Below are 18,694 nucleotides of genomic sequence, written 5' to 3'. Positions count from 1 at the left end.
ATCTATCTATCTATCTATCTATCTATCTATCTATCCATCTGTCTGTCTTTCTGTCTATCTCCTAAACCTATTAAGATCTCTCCTGAACTCTAGCTCCCTTTTATCAGCTACTTACTGGATGTCTGTAAATGAATGCAGGATGTTTCTAATGGAATGTCTAATCAGCTTCCTTCAAATATCAGTCCATGTGTCAACTCCTCTTGTAAATTTTTCTCAGTATTCCCCTATGATTAGCTCTATATTTCTTCTTAAAACATAATATACTGTATTTATTTCTCTGCATATATATATACATATATGTATATATATATATATATATATATATATATATATATATATATATATATAGAGAGAGAGAGAGAGAGAGAGAGAGAGAGTAATTTATCAGTAGACTGCACATTCCTTGAGGGCAAATATTTTCTCCTGTCTTTGTATCCCAAGACCTAGCACAGGACCTTATACATAGCAGTAGGGGTTTAATACATTTACATGATTTGAATTGAATTATTTTAGAAGGATTACTTTCCTCTTAGATCTCAGACTTGTGGTGTTAGAGGGACTTGTAGTTTAGTGAAACCATAAAATATGCTGTGTATAGTTACCCAAGAGGGCAAGGTCATAGTAGAGAATTCTTATAAAAGGTGTTCCACAAGAGAAGAAAATGACAGACATAGTATCTCTATGAAGAAAACACCAAGAACAACATTAAAATAACAACAGGTATGACAATGAAAGATGAGTCCATCAGGTTGGAATGTCCAACATGCTACTGGGGAAGAAGGGTGGAGTGCAACCATAGAAAACTCCTATACTAATTAATGAAAATTCTGGTCCAAAACAAAAAGGAAGCTCAGATGCAGATGTCTGGTGACAAAAGTCTGATGATATAAAGATCAATATTGCATAAAAACCTGAAATGTCAGAATCAGGAACCAAACAAAGCTGGAGCTAGTCAAACAAGATACAGAAAGATTAAATATTGACAACATAGGTGTCAATGAATTGAAATGTGTGGGAATAGTGAAGTTAATTCAGGTGATTACTACATATATTACAGTGGACAAAAATCTCTTTTAAAATAACCTTCATAGTTAACAAAAGGATGAAAAAGCAGTACTGGGGTATAATTGCAACAATGACAATGATATCTGTTTAAATCCAATTCTGTTCAATAGCACAGAAATAAGTCTGTGTTCTAACCAATGATGACAAAGAAGCCAAAGTTCATTAGTTCCATGAAGACCTACAACACAATATGTGACATTCATCATATGGGATTGGAATGTAAAAGTATCAAAAGATAACTGGAATAACAGGTAGTTTGCTCTTGAAAACAAAATGAAGCAGAGCAGAGACTAATAGAGTTTTGTCTGGTTATAACAAATACTCTATTTCAACAATCCAATTGTGAGTCTCTATATAGATGTCACTAGATAATCTATATAATAATCAGTTTGATTAAATACTCTGAAGCCAAAAGCAGAGAAGTTCTAAATGGTCAGTTCAAACAAGACTTGGAATTGGCCATCAATCAGATCATGAGTTTTAAATTCAGATTTAATTTGAAGAAAGTAGGGAAAACCATGAGACCATGTTGCTATGACACAAATATTATCTCGTGAATATGAAGTGGAAGTGATGAATAGATTTAAAAGATTAGATCAGATAGAATTCCTGAAGAACTATGCATAAAGATTCACAGGCCTGAAAGAAATCAAAGAAACTGATTGAGGACACATTACAAATAGCTGATGAAAGAAGGAAAACAAAAAGTACAAAGAGAAATGTAAAGAGGAAAAGATATCTAACTGAATGTAGAATTTCATAGAATATTGAGAGATAAAGTTTTCTTAAATGAGTAATGCAAAGAAAGGGAAGAAAACAATAGAATAGGAAAAAGAAAGAGACCTCCTAAAGAAAAACAGAGATGCCAAGGGAATTTTTTCATGGAAAAATGGGCACAATAAAAGGAAAAAAATGTGAAGGGACTTAAGCAGAAGAGATTAATAAGAGCTGACAAGAATTGGCAGAAGAACTATATAAGAAAGTTGTTATTATATCAATAACTGGTCTAGTTACTGATGCAGAGTCAGATGTCCTGGAGAATTATCAAGTGACCTTAGGAAGCATTGCTAAATGATAAGATTGGTGGAAGTGACAATTCCAGCTAAGTTATTAAAAATTAAAATAGATGATGTTGTTAAAGTGCTGCCCTCAATATGCCTGTAAATTTGGATAACTTCAGAGTGGTCACTGGATTGGAAAAGATCAGTTTAATGTTTCAATCCTAAAGAAGAGTGTTCCAAGGAATGTTCAAATGACCAAACAATTGTACTTTACTTCATGTGCCAGTAAAGTTATGCTTAACATTCTGCAAGCTAGATTTCAGCAACATTTGAACTAAGCATTACTAGAAGAGCAGGATGGTTTTCAAAGAGGCAGAGGAGCTAGGACCAAATTGCCAATATTTGTGGGATTATGAAAAAAGAACTTTATTAACTATCCTAAAACTCTTGACAGTAATATTTTGTCCTTTATTTTCGAAGAAGACCGTGACATCAGGCAGATGATGCTATATCAAACACATGACTTGGATTGGAGTGAGGGGGGGCTGTGCTAAGTATCCAGCCTCACTTTCTCCTCTAGAGCCACCTGGGTCCAGTGACCAGATATGAATCAAGATGACTGGAGATGGTCCTAGATGTGACACAATCAAGGTTAAGTGACTTGCCCAAAGTCACACAGTAAATGTCTGAGGCTGGATTCAAACTCCAGTCCTCCTGACTCTATTGTTCTATCCACTGTACCACCTACCTGCCCCACCCTTGACTATATGGATCACAACAAAATATAGCAAGTCCTCAAATAGATGGGAGTACCAGATCTCTTATTTGTCTCTTGAAGAATCTAAGTATGGTTCAAGAAACAACAGTTAGAACCAAACATGAAATAACTGGATTGGTTTAAGATTGGAAAGTAGTATCATAAAGTATATTATTACTTTATTTAACTTGTATGTGAAATGTAAGACTGGATGAATCAAAATCTGGAATCAAAATTGCCAGGAGAAATACCAGCAGTTATGCATACCATAACACTTTGATGGCAGAAAATGAAGAATAATAAGAAGCCTCTTGATCAGGATGAAAGAAGAAAGTATAAAAGCTGACTTGAAGCTTAGCATAAAACAAACAAAAAATAAACTCCCATCATTTCCTGTCATATTAAGTGATAAGAAATGGAATCAATGTTGGATGCTATTTTCTTGGACTCAGATAACTGTAAATGGAGGCTGCAGCTATGAGATAAAATATAAAACAAAAAAAAAACCAACCATAGCAAAAATACTTGCTCCTTGGAAGCTAATGCAAATCTAGGTAGCATACTAAAAAGCAGGGACTTCACCTTGCTATTCATATAGTCAAAACCATGGTTTTTCCAGTAGCAATGCAAGGCTATGAGAGTTGTACTGTAAGGAAAATTGAGCATTGAAGATTCAGTGCTTTTGAATTGTGGTGTAGTAGATTTTTGAGAGTCCCTTGGGCACCAGGGAGATCAAATCAGTCAATACTTAAAGAAATTAAAGACTATTAAATAGAAGTTCAAATACCATAACTGAAGTTTTTTTATTTTTATTATTTGCTTTCTCTTTCATACTGTTGGGTTGGTCCCTTTGCAGTTCATGACATTAACAATGAAACATCATTCAATTGGATGTTCTATAGAACTTAAGATTTCATGGGTCAGTGTTCTGTGGCTCATATCTTTATAGCTTTCTTAGCTGTAGTTCATTTGGTTCCAAAGGAACAAACTATTTCTTGGAAATTAAGCTTGGACACAAGCATGGGAATTCAAAGCAGGCCAAGGGAGTGGTTGATGCTTCTCCCTCCATTTCATCTGTTGGCACTTTACCAGTGATATTCTGACTCCTGACTTGCAATTCTACCCACTTGTCAGAAATGATCCTTAATAAATGCATATCTAGGCTGTACTACCGAATCATCTCTCAAATTTCTTGTATATTTGTAATAAATCCATCCCCAAATGAAATGTCATCTTTTAGGGGCACTGTTTGTTTGTGACTGTACAATTACTCCTTTGAGATTAAGTTTAGGGACAGCAATTGGATATTAAGGAACATTTAAAAATGTCCTGGGAATGAATTCTCATAATTCTCAAAAAAATCTTAATTTTTAAAATTATAGTTAAGGTAGGATAAATTCAGTGAAGCCATATTTCTTTCAAAAACTTTTATTATTTTGATCATACACTCATCTCCTAACTTAGGGAAAAACCCCACCAGGATAAAGACTGACAATCTCATAAAATGACTTACTGCATTAATTAATTGAAAAAAAATCTCTACTCAGAACCTCAAATTTAAAAGCATAGATTACTGTGGTAAGTATTGTGTAGCTCTTCCAAAGTGGTGAAAACTGTACTTTAGAAGTTGTTTTTTTTATTTTAGAACCATCGAGTGCATGTAGCAAGAAGAAAGCAACCAGAGTGAATCAATAAAGACAGGGTAATTGCATTCTGTAATGTCTCTACATTACAGAGTACAAATTGTTAATGCTTATGTATTTTGCACAAATCATCATTTTAGTTAGTCTCATTTCTAGTTAAAACACTTTTCCCTGTGTGAAACTATTGCTACTTTTTCCCCCTTTCAGTTCAGTTAAAAGTAATAACTTGTAGATTCATTGCCTTCACAAAGTATGAAGTGTATGTGAAAAAATCCAAAAATTATGTGTACTTCTCTGGTACATTTTACCTTGATTCTAAGTAAAGCCAAACAGCACTTTGCAATTTGCATTCCTGCTTTCCAAAAATAACAGTGAAAGCTTGCTATTAAACTGTAAAACTGATATGGTTGTCCTTAATGTCCTGGCAATGCACCTCCAGGAAAGAGCGCAGAAAGCTGAGTTGGAGCATAAGTGCTGACCTGCAGGGTAATCTACTGTTTAACACTCACTAAGTTTATTACTCCTCTAGGCGATGTTCAGATTCCAGGACCTCCCACCAATGTACATGCTTCAGAAATCAGCAAAACATATGTTGTACTCAGCTGGGAGCCACCTGTTCCCCGTGGCAAGGAGCCATTAATGTATTTCATTGAGAAGGTACTGTGTAGTTACACTTGCTTGGATGGTAAACCTTTGCGCTGTCTCCTATACTTTAACTCCAACCGTTTTCCTAGATGAGAACTCATCAGACCAATCACTTCTCCTGTGTGGTACTTAGCTATGAAACTGTAGTAAAGAAAACAATAATATGACTCTGTATTTAGAGGATGTCAAGGATGAGGATTTAGTTAAATATATCTAATAAATTTGGAAATGAATAAGAATTTCTATTTACTATTTACTACTATTTAGAGTATTCTGCTATTATGTAGCCTGCTTCATCAATATAGAAAGAATTTAACTCAGCAAGATTAATTAGTTAAGATAAGAAGCTACCGAATAGTTTGTTTCTTCTTTGCCAACATCAGTATAGGCAAGGACCTCCCAGACTAGTTTCTCTGTCTCCTACAACTGAATTTCTCTTAAAAATTATTATTCAAGACCATGATTCATGCTATTTGCCTTTGACCTATCTTGTAAAGTTTGACTTGAACACCAGTATTGTTGGTTATAGATCTATCTCACTATCCTTTCCTATTCATAAGAGATAATAGGATCAGGGAATCATAAATTTACTGCTGGAACTTCAGAGGTTGTTTAATTCTCCCCTCACTTATTTTATAGTTGAGGAAATTGAAACCTAAGGGAGGAGAAGGTAGTAAGATTCAGCTACAAATTTTGCTCTTCAGAGGAACTCTTATGTTACAATCAAAAGAGGAATGAGATGATTCTTAAGCTAATTTGCTCTAATTTCCATGGAACAAGATTTCTCCAGTCATTCTAATCTATATCTTGTCACTGAATTCAGATGGTTCCAGAGAAGAGAATGAGGCTGATGACTTTGCACAGCCTTCCCATGATTAAATTCAATTCACTTGCATGTCATGGTATCACTTTCTTGATATCACGGTCTTCTTCAAGAATAAATGACAAACAATAATATAACAGGCAGTTGCTTACAGAGGTCTGTGGGTATTAAAGGCTCATCTGCCAACTTTCTGGTGAAAAATATTGTCACCATTGGCCTTGGACAGTGTCCAATCACCCAATCTTAGTATCATTGCTTAAAGGCGAAAATCTGGGATGACAACACACCAGTGAATTAGCACATTAGGGGAGATGGATTAGTTTATTTGATTAATGTATTACCACCTACTGTCATGTAGTAGGAGAGTAGGATGTTGAAAAAATGAGACCCAGAGCAGGTACATTTGGATGGAAGGGTACAGACTTTATAGTATAGGGTATTCTCTGCATTAGGGACTAAGACAATCAAAATGGGGTATCGAAGTACTTTGCAACTATCAGGGAAGATTTGAACATAGGAAAAAAGAAAGGAAACTAGCAAAAGATATAGTCAAGACAAAATTTACCTACCCCATAATTTGGTTTAATTTCAGTCCTCTATTTAAGTTTAATCTGTCTGTAACCATCTTTCATTCAGTTATTCAGTATCTATTTGTTGTGTACTTAATGTATGCAATGCATTATATTAGGAAGGGATATTCAAAAGTAAATGAAACATGGACCCTCCCATCATAGAATTTATAAGCTACTGGTGGAAAAGACATGCAAATAATTGTAATGAAAAGTGGTATGTTTATTAGACAGTTATAAAGAATGAGAAACAGAGTTCTATGTTGGAAAAAGATTCTCTTTTGGCCATTAGGGAATAATTCATGGAAGAGGTGATACCCGAGAAGGTCTTAAAAAGTGGAAATATCTGGAACAGGTAGAAATCTTGGTAAAGGAAATTCCAGATATCTTTCTTGTACATATGATTCCTTTGAAGGTCAAAGAGGAACCTGACTTTGGAAAGATATGATTGATGTTATCATTTTATTTCCATGTTCTAGTTCTGTTTGATGATCATATGTAATGTTCAATATAAAATGCAGATGAACTAAAACAGTCTAGATTTTATAAAGGAAGAGAGCATAAAATACATCCAGGTTATTAAATAGGGAAATGTAAAATTAGTCTTAGCCTTGCTCTTATGTCACATTTTAGTACATACTCTTAAATATATTTCCCACTACATAAATGATTTTTGTCATTTTCAAATTTAGCAACTGAATAGTCTTTTAACAAGTTTTTTAAGTATGACATTTATTTTAATATGAAATGTTTAAGTATACATGTTCCACACTCAAAGTTATTTATCTTCACCTTATTAGAACAAAGAAACAATAAAAAAAACCAAAGTAAAGAGCAGACTATCAACTTTTTAGAGAAAGTTTTATACATGTTGCTACAGTATTATGCAATTTCACTTTTGTCAACTGATTATAATACATGCTCTTTATGAATCAATGATAATGCTTATACTTGCTGAAGAATTATGTTAGATTCTGTGAGAGATACAAAAATGTCTAAGACATTGTCAGTACATCTTAGGGAGAGTACATAAAATTTGTTTGGAAAGACAAAATATAGGTGTGTATACACATATATTCACAAATAGATGGGTAACAATACAAAGACATATGGTTACTGGCTTCAGTTAGAATATGCCTTTGAGGGGGCGGCTAGTTGGTGTAGTGGATAAAGCACCGACCCTGGAGTCAGCAGTACCTGGGTTCAAATCCGTAACCCCGTTTGCCTTGCAAACCCCTCTTCCAAAAAAAGAATATGCCTTTGAAACCACCATATTTTCTTTAATTAAGAATTGCCTAAATAAATAGTTTCGGTATCAGTTGATAAATACAGTAATCAATTGAAATTCTCCTCTTAGGAATAGTTTCTAGATAGTTGGAAGAAAGATTGGAATTTTTCCTTTTCTATTTTCTGCCTGTTCCATTATTTCCCCAGGTTATAAGTATATTTTTTTAATTAAAAGAAATTGAAGACTACTGTATTAGTTAGAATTCTGATAGCATGTGTCCCTCTATAAATAATCTTTTATTTAATAAAATGAAAATAATTCTCCACTTTTAATGGGGAATTTGCTCCTTCTTGAAGGAATCTAGCTTCTAGCTCTCAACTCTTCAATATAGTCACTTTTTTATTTTATTTTATTTTTTTAGTTTTCACAAGGAAATGGGGTCAAGTGGCTTGTCCAAAGCCACACAGCTAGGCAATTATCAAGTGTCTGAAGCCAGATTTGGACTCAGGTACTCCTGACTCCTGACTCCCGGGCCAGTGCTCTATCCACTTCGCCACCTAGTGGCCTCCTCAAGTCACTTCTCTTAATTGTTCATCTGCAACTTTTATGGACTTGGATACAAATTGTTTCAACATAAATATTCCTCAAAGATTATTTTTAAAGCAACACGTCTACCTTAATGATGAGATTTAAAAGCAAAATATTCAAAGATGTTTACAGATTCTCAGAAATCCCAGAAATTTTAGTTAGATGCAGCACCTAATTTATAACTTGAAAAAATAATCTCCTTATGCAACATACTTGACAAATGGTCACCCAGTCTATACTTAATTATATCCTGTGATAAGAAACCCATTACCTACCTATCTCATTTCCACCTTTGGATGCTTAACCCTTAGGAAGTTTTTCCTTTTTTCAAGAATAAGTCTGATGTCTAGAGTTTTACAAAGCAAAAATCTAATTCAGTTTCCAAAGGTATTTCTTCAGTTATCATATCTTCAGTTATCAAATCTTCTTTTTTTACAGCCAAAATATTCCCATTTTCTTTACATAATGTGATCTCAAGGTCTGTTCTCATTCTTGTTATCCTCTTCTGGAGGTTCTTCATCAATGTTTTTCCTAAACTGTGGCAACCAAAGTTCAACTAAAGTTATGGTTTGGTTAAGTAGCAGGAATATCACAACAGGAAACTACCTCTCAATAAAGCATAAGACTGAAATAATAAAATTGCAATAACTTGGTTTTTTTTGCACTGCAATATTGTACTGTTAGACAAACTATGCATGGCAATCTCGCTCCCCCAACCCCTTTTTGGAGGAACTGTTGATTAATTGTGCTATCCTCTACTCCAACCTGTGTAGTTTACTTGTTGAACCTTCCTATTAAATTTCATCTTGTTCGATTTGGCCTAACATTTTAGGATCTCTCAGTCTTAAAATTCTGGCTATAATATTGTTCAGCTTTATGTTGTCTGAAAATTTGATACACATGACATATTTTGCTTTATGCAAGTCAGTGGTAAAAAGATAAAACAGTATCATCTTCAGGTTTTTAAAAAATTTAGTTAATTTTAAGTGCAAGTAATATAATTTGTCCATCAAATTCTTTAATTTTTATTTGATGCATGCTGTTTTTCTGTCAGTAATTTACTTTTTTTTTTGCAAAACACAAATATAAACTAATCAAAGATCTATTTAACTACAATTAATTCCCCCTACATAAAATAATTTTACAGTTGTATATACAAATATTATTGAATTAGCCAAGAAGTAAATAAATAGATTTATAAAATGTTTTTAAGAGAGCTAGCAAAACTTTTCATGCTATAAGTAATAGACGATTGGATTTTCAAATTCAAACTTATGAATAGAGAACTTTTAATTTTGATAAGTTATAAGGTTTTAAAATATTTTTTGTTGTTTTTATTGTTGATATAGTCTATGGTTGGTAGTGGGAGCTGGCAACGGGTCAATTCTCAGACAGCAGTGAGATCTCCTCGCTATGCCGTTTTTGATCTTGCAGAAGGGAAACCATATGTGTTTCGAGTTTTGACAGCAAATAAACATGGCCTCAGTGACCCTTCAGAAATTACTGTACCAATTCAGGCACAAGATATGATTGGTAAGTTATGACAATGAATAATCAAAGACTATTTAATCATAAAATAGCATGAAATTGACAAAGTATTAAAATGCACATTTTTATCTTTTCTTATCCTATTTTCTCTCATATTCCTTTTTTTCTACCCCTTTTCAAAAACTATTCTCCATAGAATAGTTGCAAACTTTATGCCACATTATGAAATGTAAAATTTATTTAAAGTTGGGAAAGACTTCATATTGTGGTGTTGATTGCTCTAGTCCTTGTGTCTAGAGTGAATTTAAGATCTGGATCCAACATTTACTTAATAGCATACTTAAGGCTGTAACTTAGGCTCTCCAGCCCTTAGTTTTCTCATTTGTAGCATGGAAGTATTTATATTATATATGACCTGAGATTTTTTGTGGAAAAAAAATCACCTGAAACTACAAAATTAATCTTATCAATAAGTGTTCATAAAGTTCCTATGCTATATTAAGTACCATGCTAATCTCTGCTTATATAAAATATACAAATAGTTCCAACCCTCAAAAAACTCTCACTCTAACTGAGGAAATAATTTTCAAAGAAATACATATAAATGAGACAGATGCAGGATAAGTTGGAGTGTTATACACATTTGAATGATTAATAAGAAAGTTATTTTGATATAATATTACATTTAGATTAAGTAGCCATAAGACAACTTTATAAGGCAGTGAAAGAAAATGTAAATTGATAAAGAAGAAACTTTTCCTGCAAACATCGATTGGTTTGATCACTTTAAAAATGGAGTTCAATTGTGTGCTGTTGATTATCAAATATTCATTTTTAATGTATCTATATATTTATCATCTTAATATAGATGAAGCAAGCTCATTCTGGGAAAGGATGGCATCCAGAACTTATATTTCTAAGAAAGGGGGAAAAAACTCATCCTTGATTTAAATTTTAAGACTGTCTAACTCTTAAATTAGTCATCTAATTACACTTGGTTCATTGTGTGAGAATGTGAGCATACAAATTTCCTGAGATGTGACTAAAACTTTCTATACCTACCAGCATATGCATGAATTTTTAAAAGAAAGAGAAGAGTTCAATTAATGCTGTTAAAATATTTTAAACAAAAATAAAAATATTTTTCCTTATTTTTAATTTAAACTTCTCTTTAGGAATGATTTCCAGTAATTTAAAAAATTACTAAATTTTACTTTCTGTATTTCATTATTACTTTTTAATAAACAAATCTGGAAGATGGGTTTATTATCCTTTGCTCTTATAGTATGTAAATAAACATATAAAATCATTTAAAATGTTTCATTGAGCATTTCCATTTTACTGGAATTAATTACCATATTTTACATTTACTCATAACTTTGAATAGTGTGACAACTTCACAGGATTCATTATTGGAACTAATTGGTACCTAACTGTGGTGATAAACCCAGGATACTGCAAACCTCAAAGGACTCTTGAAAGAATCAGAAAATCAAAATCAGCCAACTCTAAATTAATCACATAAAATAGTTATCTAGAGTTGGAAGGTACATCAGAAGGTGTCTTATCTGTTTCAATCCATGGTCAATGTTCTAAAATTTCTAATAAATGACCTTTTATCAGGAAAGTTATGTGGGACATATCTATTCTCGAATTGTTAGGATGTTTTTCTTTATATCAAGCCTATATGTCTCTCTCTGGAATTTCTTTCTCTGCTCTATGGGAATAGCAAAAAAAAAAATAAACAAGCAAATTTAATATGGTTTTCTGCATGGTAATCCTTCAGATACATCTTTATAATTATCATGTTCTTCCTGTGACTCATTTTCTTTTGGAGTCCCATATTTCTTTGACTGAAGCAGTTAGGTGGTGCAGTGGATAGAGTGTGGGGCTTGGAGTCAGGAGGACCCGAATTCAAATCTAGTCTCAAAATATTTCTAGCTGTGTGAACTTGGGCAATTCATTTTACCTCTGTTTTCTACTGGAGAAAAAAAAAACTTCAATATCTTCGCTAAGAAAACCCCTTGGACATAAGACCACAGAATAATGAAGAGTCATACATGACTGAAAATGACTAAACAACAGCAACAAAATTCCTCTAATTCAAATACTGATTACTCTAAAACCTTCTTCATCTAGTTTGCTTTGGATATATTCCAACTTTTTGGAATTATATTCAACTTTTTAAGAATTGACACTCCCACTCCAAGAGATTTGATTCTTTTCTAAATGTAGATTAAGATGCCCTTAGCACCTTTGGTTGATGTATCATATTGCTCTTCTATATTGACTGAAGCTTTCTCAAATTCCCAAGTCTTTTTTTTCAGATGAGTTGCATTATTATCACATTTCTCACATCTATGATTTGTAAAGTTGATATTTTTGAATCCAACTTTAATTCATATTTGATGTAATCACATTAGGTTCAATCTAATGTTCTATCCTTTCAGTATCATTTTGTATTTTCTATCTCTTCCACCTTTGTATCATTTGCAAATTCAATTCTACTTAAGATAAGTAAACTATTTAGATAATTCAAGTATCTTTAAATCCATTAGAAATTGATAATTAATTTTAAACAAATGAAGTATCTGGGACTATAGTATTTAAGTAACCAAAAGACCTTAATCTTTAACCTTTCTTGACACATACACATACACATATCCTATCCTTCATCAAATTCCAAAGATATGAATCACAATATTTATATCCAATCTTCTTGTGGAGAAAGGTTTGAACTTTCTCTTCTAAATCATTACTATTGTAATTGTCACATAAGGTAAACAATAACTGCAAATCCTAGATATATTGCCTGTATTTATTATATGTTCCTGATATAAGACTTTTAAAATCTTATCAATGTAGTTGCTCCTTCTTCTCCTGGTCGTGTACTTGCTTCAAGGAACACAAAAACATCTGTTGTTGTTCAGTGGGAAAAACCCAAACATGAAGAAGACCTAATAGGCTACTATGTAGACTGCTGTGTAGCGGGGACAAACAAATGGGAACCCTGTAATCACAAACCCATTGATTATAACAGGTAACTAATGATGCAAAATGTTTAGTTTCTTGTGTGACTGAAATTACTATTGCAATGAATTGCTCTTTATATTTTCATGAAGTAAAACGACAGTTTTATTTTAAAGAACTCTGCTTACTCATTTATAAACCAATTAATTCCTACTTTCAAAGCCTGCTATGTAAATTTGGTTTGTTTGGATTATATTTTTATTGAAAGGGTGATTAAAAGGATTGTGTTTGGTCATTTGTGACAGAAAATATCAAAACATTAATTTTTTTCAAGAAGCCATAATCAAGATGAAAAATTTTTCTTTAAATACATGTCTTTAAAATAGTGACTAAAATATAAAGGAAGCTATAGAATTTAATATTTCCTTACCGATTTCACATTTTCCTTGCTAGTACTGTTAACAAAAGACTCCTAAGGCCTCAAAGGAACCTGAAATGAAACAGTTTTTCACAAATTAAAAGCATTTATTGTCTGAGAAAAACACTCGTAGGAAAGAGAAGATCCTATAAGGGAGTAGGTAAGGAAATAAGAGTTCTCAACTGTTCAAAGGTAGAGTGGGAAAAGGGGGAGATACTATATCTAGAGACTTTTGGACAGGGAATGAGGGTTAAAGGAGAGGTCATCTGTAGTCACAATAAATCAGGCAGCAGGTTGTTTAGAAATTTCTCAGTAAAGTTTTGAGTCTGTAGCTTCTGCTCAAGCTTGCTGTTAAGCTGATCGAGGCTGATTCTATGGTTTCAGGAAGCTACAGGAATCTCCAAATTTGACTGGAGTTCACTTGCATAGGATCATTGGTATGTCAGGAAGCTCTGAGCCTCAGCAACATTCTAATTGGTTGGTTATTGTATAACTCCGTTGTCCTGCTCCTCTTTGAAGAAGGAAAGTTTTAACATATAGTACTGTCATTACAGAGACTATGTTCACAGTACCCAATTAATCTAATTCTCGTATCCTAAGTTATAGTACATAACCCTCTATGGTAGAGGCAGTCACCTTAAGAAGCAATGACTATTGCATCTTTTCCTTACATTGAGGAAGTTGCATCTTTGCTAGGAGAGACAGTATAGTCAATTGGAAAGAGTAATAGACTTGGAGTTAGAAGTTATTTATTCCAAGATATACGAATTACCTATAGGGTGTTTGGTGGACCATTAATGGATCAACTACTGATGGTACTTGCTGTGCCTATCATAGTGGCCACAAATGATGGGGAAACGGTTCAATTCTAGAGAGAGAACTTGAGAAATGGCTATGACATCCAAGGAAAGCAGCAAGAGTTCAAATTATCCACTCCTGACTCTTGGAGGTAGAGCAGAAAAATAACTAGTGCAAGATAGACCAGAGTGAAAAATAGCAATGTAGGACTCATTCCTCCAATTGGAATGAGTACACTTTAAATTCTTTCAGGAGGACTCATCAGTCCCAACAAATCTGATCCCAGCAGCCCAATAGCCCAACATGGTTATTCCAGTTCTTATAGATTATATGAAAGTTACTGTAGTTTAAAAGTTAATGGTTCTATCTTGGGATGGAGCTGGTGGGTCCACTGCGAGGTGAGCCAATACATATCCCATCCTCTACCTCTTGGTGCCTCCGCTGTGCTCTTAGCTAAGTGACCTGCAGGGCCTAAGTGTTTACTTTGAAAAAAACAGTGTTCAAAGTAGGCTCAAGTCACTTAGATACCCCAGCTAGGAATAATGGAATAGGATCCAGGTTTTATTTTGTTGGTTTTCAAAACTGGGGTTAAGATTAAGAGGGATGGCTGGTGGCATGTGTATTATGTCATTAGAGATGAAATTCTTGGACCAGTAGAAGAATGACCAGAGTAAAAGCATTTACCCAGAATGTTTTCATTATTTAAGAAAGAAAGTTGGAGTTTGGAAGACAATCAGATACCATCATAGTTCCAACCATAAATGATGCAGACTAGCAGTCCAGAGATGTTATCCCTTAGATTTATCCGGTAGTTTCCGGAATCCAAAATTCTGGGAAGCAAGTTAAGTGGTAGTTTGCAGAGTTGTGTAGAACAAACCAGTCACCCTACTGATGATTAGATCATCTTGAAATGGATTAATGATGCTGTATTGTCAAAAATTGTGAATGTACCTGCTGATGATTAGGTTAGCTATGCCCAGATGTCACAAAAATGTCATCAAAAATCACCATACTGGTGATAAGTCCAGCTGTTGCTGGAGTGCCATGGTACCTCGCTAATGTAGGAGGGAAATCATATCCATATGGTCAAGGATTCCCACAGCATCCAGACATCATCAGAAGTCTTATCAAATGAGGCCATGGATTGTAATGGTTCTGGAAAAGGGAGTGAGGAGGTTGTCTTTGCACTCTCTCTCTCTCTCTCTCTCTCTTACTGCAATAAACATGATGTGTAAGGCATGCCATCATATATGACATAGTCCTCTTTGACCATTATTTATTTTTAAAAAATTATTAATCTTTTTATTATTCTCTTTTTATGGAGCTTTCATTTATATTGACTTATTCATTTTACTTTTATCACTTTACATAAGTTTATATAATCTTATGTTTCTCTGAGTTCTTTATACTTAACATTTCTTATTATATAATTTTCCATTACATTTACTTTTATAAATGTGTGGCAAATTTTTATATTTATATAGACATATATGTTTACCTTTATAATTTATTCATTTTAATATATATGTGCTCATATTTATAATTTAAGTCAATTATGGATTATGGATATTTTGTTATATATTGAACTTTTTTTCCTTTTTGATCCTCTTACACTGTATTTTCAGAGTTGGAATTACTGAGTCACAAATTATATACAGTTAGTCACCTTTAGTTTTTTTTCAATAAATAAATTAAAATTCAGAAGAGTTAGAAAATACTGCAATATCATCAATAGTTTAATTCAATTTTAATGAGTTAATCTTTGAGTTGCTCTTATTCTAAAAGCTATTTATATCCTTTGACCAGTTATCTGTAGAGAATGGGTTTTATCCTTATATAATTGTATTTGTTTCCTATATTATTAGACCTTCTTGAGTGGTGTTTAATAAAAATTTTTTGCTTCACAATTTTATTAATTTTTAGGAAATGATAAAGTATTTGATTTGCAGATTATATATAAAATTGAAAATTATTTTGATTTATGATATTAATGATGATTTCATCCTTATTTCTGCCAAACAACTTTCCAGTTTTTCCTTTGCTTTTTGAGTTTCAGATATTGAAATATAGTAAAATTTTCCTTATACATGGTTTTAAAACATTATGTTAGAGTTTCCTCTTCATATTCATGTCATGGTAACTCAATTTAACTTTTTTTTTCATCTTTTTAAGAATGTGACAATAGAATCTAAATGTAACATTCAAGTTAGATATTTTGGACAAAAACACGAGGGGTTCAATTTTTATCTGGTGACATATTTAAAGGAGAAAGTAGATCTCTGGGGTATATTTGTCAACACATTTATTCACTGTGACAGTCTTAAACATAATTTATTTTTGTTTAATAACTGCCCCAAGGAATTGTTTAAAGCTATAAGTGACAGATAAGCTATCTTGGTTGAGAGCATTTCCACATGAGAAACTCCTTATGCAAATGAAAACAAGCATTCAGAATAACAAAACATCCTAAAATACAGTAGTAATTCCTAAATAGAAATTATTAAGCATATTTATATTCTGTGTATTCTTCTAATTATAGAGTTGCCCATTTTGTATTCTATTACCCATGTAATTACATCCCTGGGTAAATATTGTTATTCTATTCATATTAATACAATAATGACACTGCTTCATGTAGTAATAAAAGTATTATTCTTATCACTACCCTCATACCTTCACCCAAAGTAATTTACAATAAATATCTCATTGGATATGCCATCTATTTTCTAAGAGCTTATATAGTTCAAGGCAGACAATCATGGAATAAATATCTTTATGTATCTGTCATCTATTTATCATCTATCTGTCACTACAAACATATTCAAATCAAATAAATTAAAACAACAACAACTTAACTACCTTTTTGCTATTCATACAATTTAATTTCAAAATATTACCTTCTTTTGTTTGGTAGCTTGACTAGGGTAATGATGATTTTGGGTTACCTCTCAGAATTCTTTTTATTCAGTGCCTTCAGAGTGAAAGAAATCCAGAAATTGTAGGAAGGGGAGTCACATTGAAAGTGACTACCACTTTTACTTTTCCAGAATTTTCCAAAGGTCACTCAGAGGAGAGAGGGAGTGATTATCCTAAATACTGGTCCATATTAAATGTGTAGTAACATCATTTTTAGAGAGAAGCTGATTTGTATTAGAATATTGTAGAACTGAGTGCTTTTGTCTTCTATTTTGATCCTGGCATATTGACTTTCGTAGATGTAAAATAATTGCCATGGGAAAAAGAAATTAGATATACAGTTCACTATTTATAAAGCACTCAAAAAGTGGACTTTAATTCAGTCCAAATAAATAATTTTAAGAAGCATTGGGAATGATTTCTGCATAGAATAGGAAAAAATAGATGCAAAACATTGAAAACAAAACCCTGATTCATGTGTTTTTATCAGGTTTGTTGTTCACGGTTTAACTACTGGAGAGCAATACATCTTCCGTGTTAAAGCTGTTAATGCTGTTGGAACTAGTGAAAACTCCCAAGAGTCTGATGTAATAAAAGTCCAGGCTGCCCTCAGTAAGTAATTCATGCACTCTTTGGCTCCAATTTTCAGTTCTTCAATAAGTTTTAATTTCTGCATGAATAAACATTTATGATACCATTTGGAATATTACCAGAGGAAAAAAGAGGATGTAAATTGTTGTACAGAGAACATACATTCCTGTTGAAATGTCTCATCAATTGGCCACTTGTCCTAGAAATGCCAGTGTGTGAGGAAGAAATGATAATGTGCTAATAAAATATAAATTAAAAATCGAGGAAAAAATGATTAGAGGTCACATTTGTTTCAGAATGCTTATACAGATAGTAAAAGCTATAGTAGAAGCTTTAATGTACTTGTCTTCCCAGATGTATTCGAGAATTGTACTGCTTCAGTAACTTTCTGAGTCATTCTCAAATCAAGGGACTCCAATCTGTCACTCTAGTGAGTTTATAATGTTCATGTAATTGAGCTTTTATTATGTGACTATGTCTACATAGCAGGAGAAGTTTGCCAATTATCCAGGTAGTTTGATCAATGTAGCTAGTCAAACAGATTAATTTCAGAGATTAGTGAAAGACCAGAGTACTTTGTACCCAATGAATTCATAACTATGATTTTAGTTATCTCTTATTATTCAGGACCAAATAAGAAAATCAAAGTTTATTTATACTTTGGCAATAATATTTTAGAAAATTTTGCAAGAATTTGAATTTCTTAGCAATTTGCCTGCCTCTCTCTTTGGTATTTTGCTCTCTCCTGCCAACTTTATACCTATTTGTGTAATTGTTACTCTCTCTATTAAATTGCAATTTCCTTGAAAGCAAGATCTATTTTATCATTATCTTTTTCACCTGTAGCACTCATTAATTATTGATGGAAGTGAATTAAATTCTAGGAAAGAATATTTCTATGTTCTAAATTTCCCCAGTAAGTTTAGAAACAGGTTGGGAAGGGTATGATTTATTCTTAATTCTATGTCCTTAATGACATTGTTAAAGAATTTTGAACTATTAATATCTGTCAACATAAAACTATATTGATCCTCCTTTCTGGTTCCTATATGGCATAAGGAATATTAAAACATTCCCAATCACCACTTTAAGTGATGTCTAGTAAATCACTACCAATTTTCTGACAATTTATTATATAATGAAAATAACTTCAATTCCATTTATTCAATTTAATAGGAGGAGGAAAAAGGCTCT

At 32.7% G+C, this 18,694-nt stretch overlaps 1 protein-coding gene across 2 annotated transcripts in view; it reads left to right on the top strand.

The window, feature by feature from the left end:
* Positions 1–18,694, top strand: part of MYOM2 (myomesin 2) — a 152,830-nt gene that overhangs the window by 69,135 nt on the left and 65,001 nt on the right. For both annotated transcript variants that reach the window (XM_074209536.1, XM_074209537.1), the window contains 4 exons: positions 4,996–5,123; positions 9,669–9,852; positions 12,673–12,847; positions 17,400–17,521. In XM_074209536.1, coding sequence (XP_074065637.1) covers positions 4,996–5,123; positions 9,669–9,852; positions 12,673–12,847; positions 17,400–17,521 — 609 coding nt within the window. The remainder of the gene's footprint in view (positions 1–4,995; positions 5,124–9,668; positions 9,853–12,672; positions 12,848–17,399; positions 17,522–18,694) is intronic.

Source organism: Macrotis lagotis, chromosome 1 (assembly GCF_037893015.1).
Source record: "Macrotis lagotis isolate mMagLag1 chromosome 1, bilby.v1.9.chrom.fasta, whole genome shotgun sequence".
NCBI lineage: Eukaryota > Metazoa > Chordata > Mammalia > Peramelemorphia > Peramelidae > Macrotis > Macrotis lagotis.
This window is presented reverse-complemented; position numbering and strand designations above follow the sequence as displayed.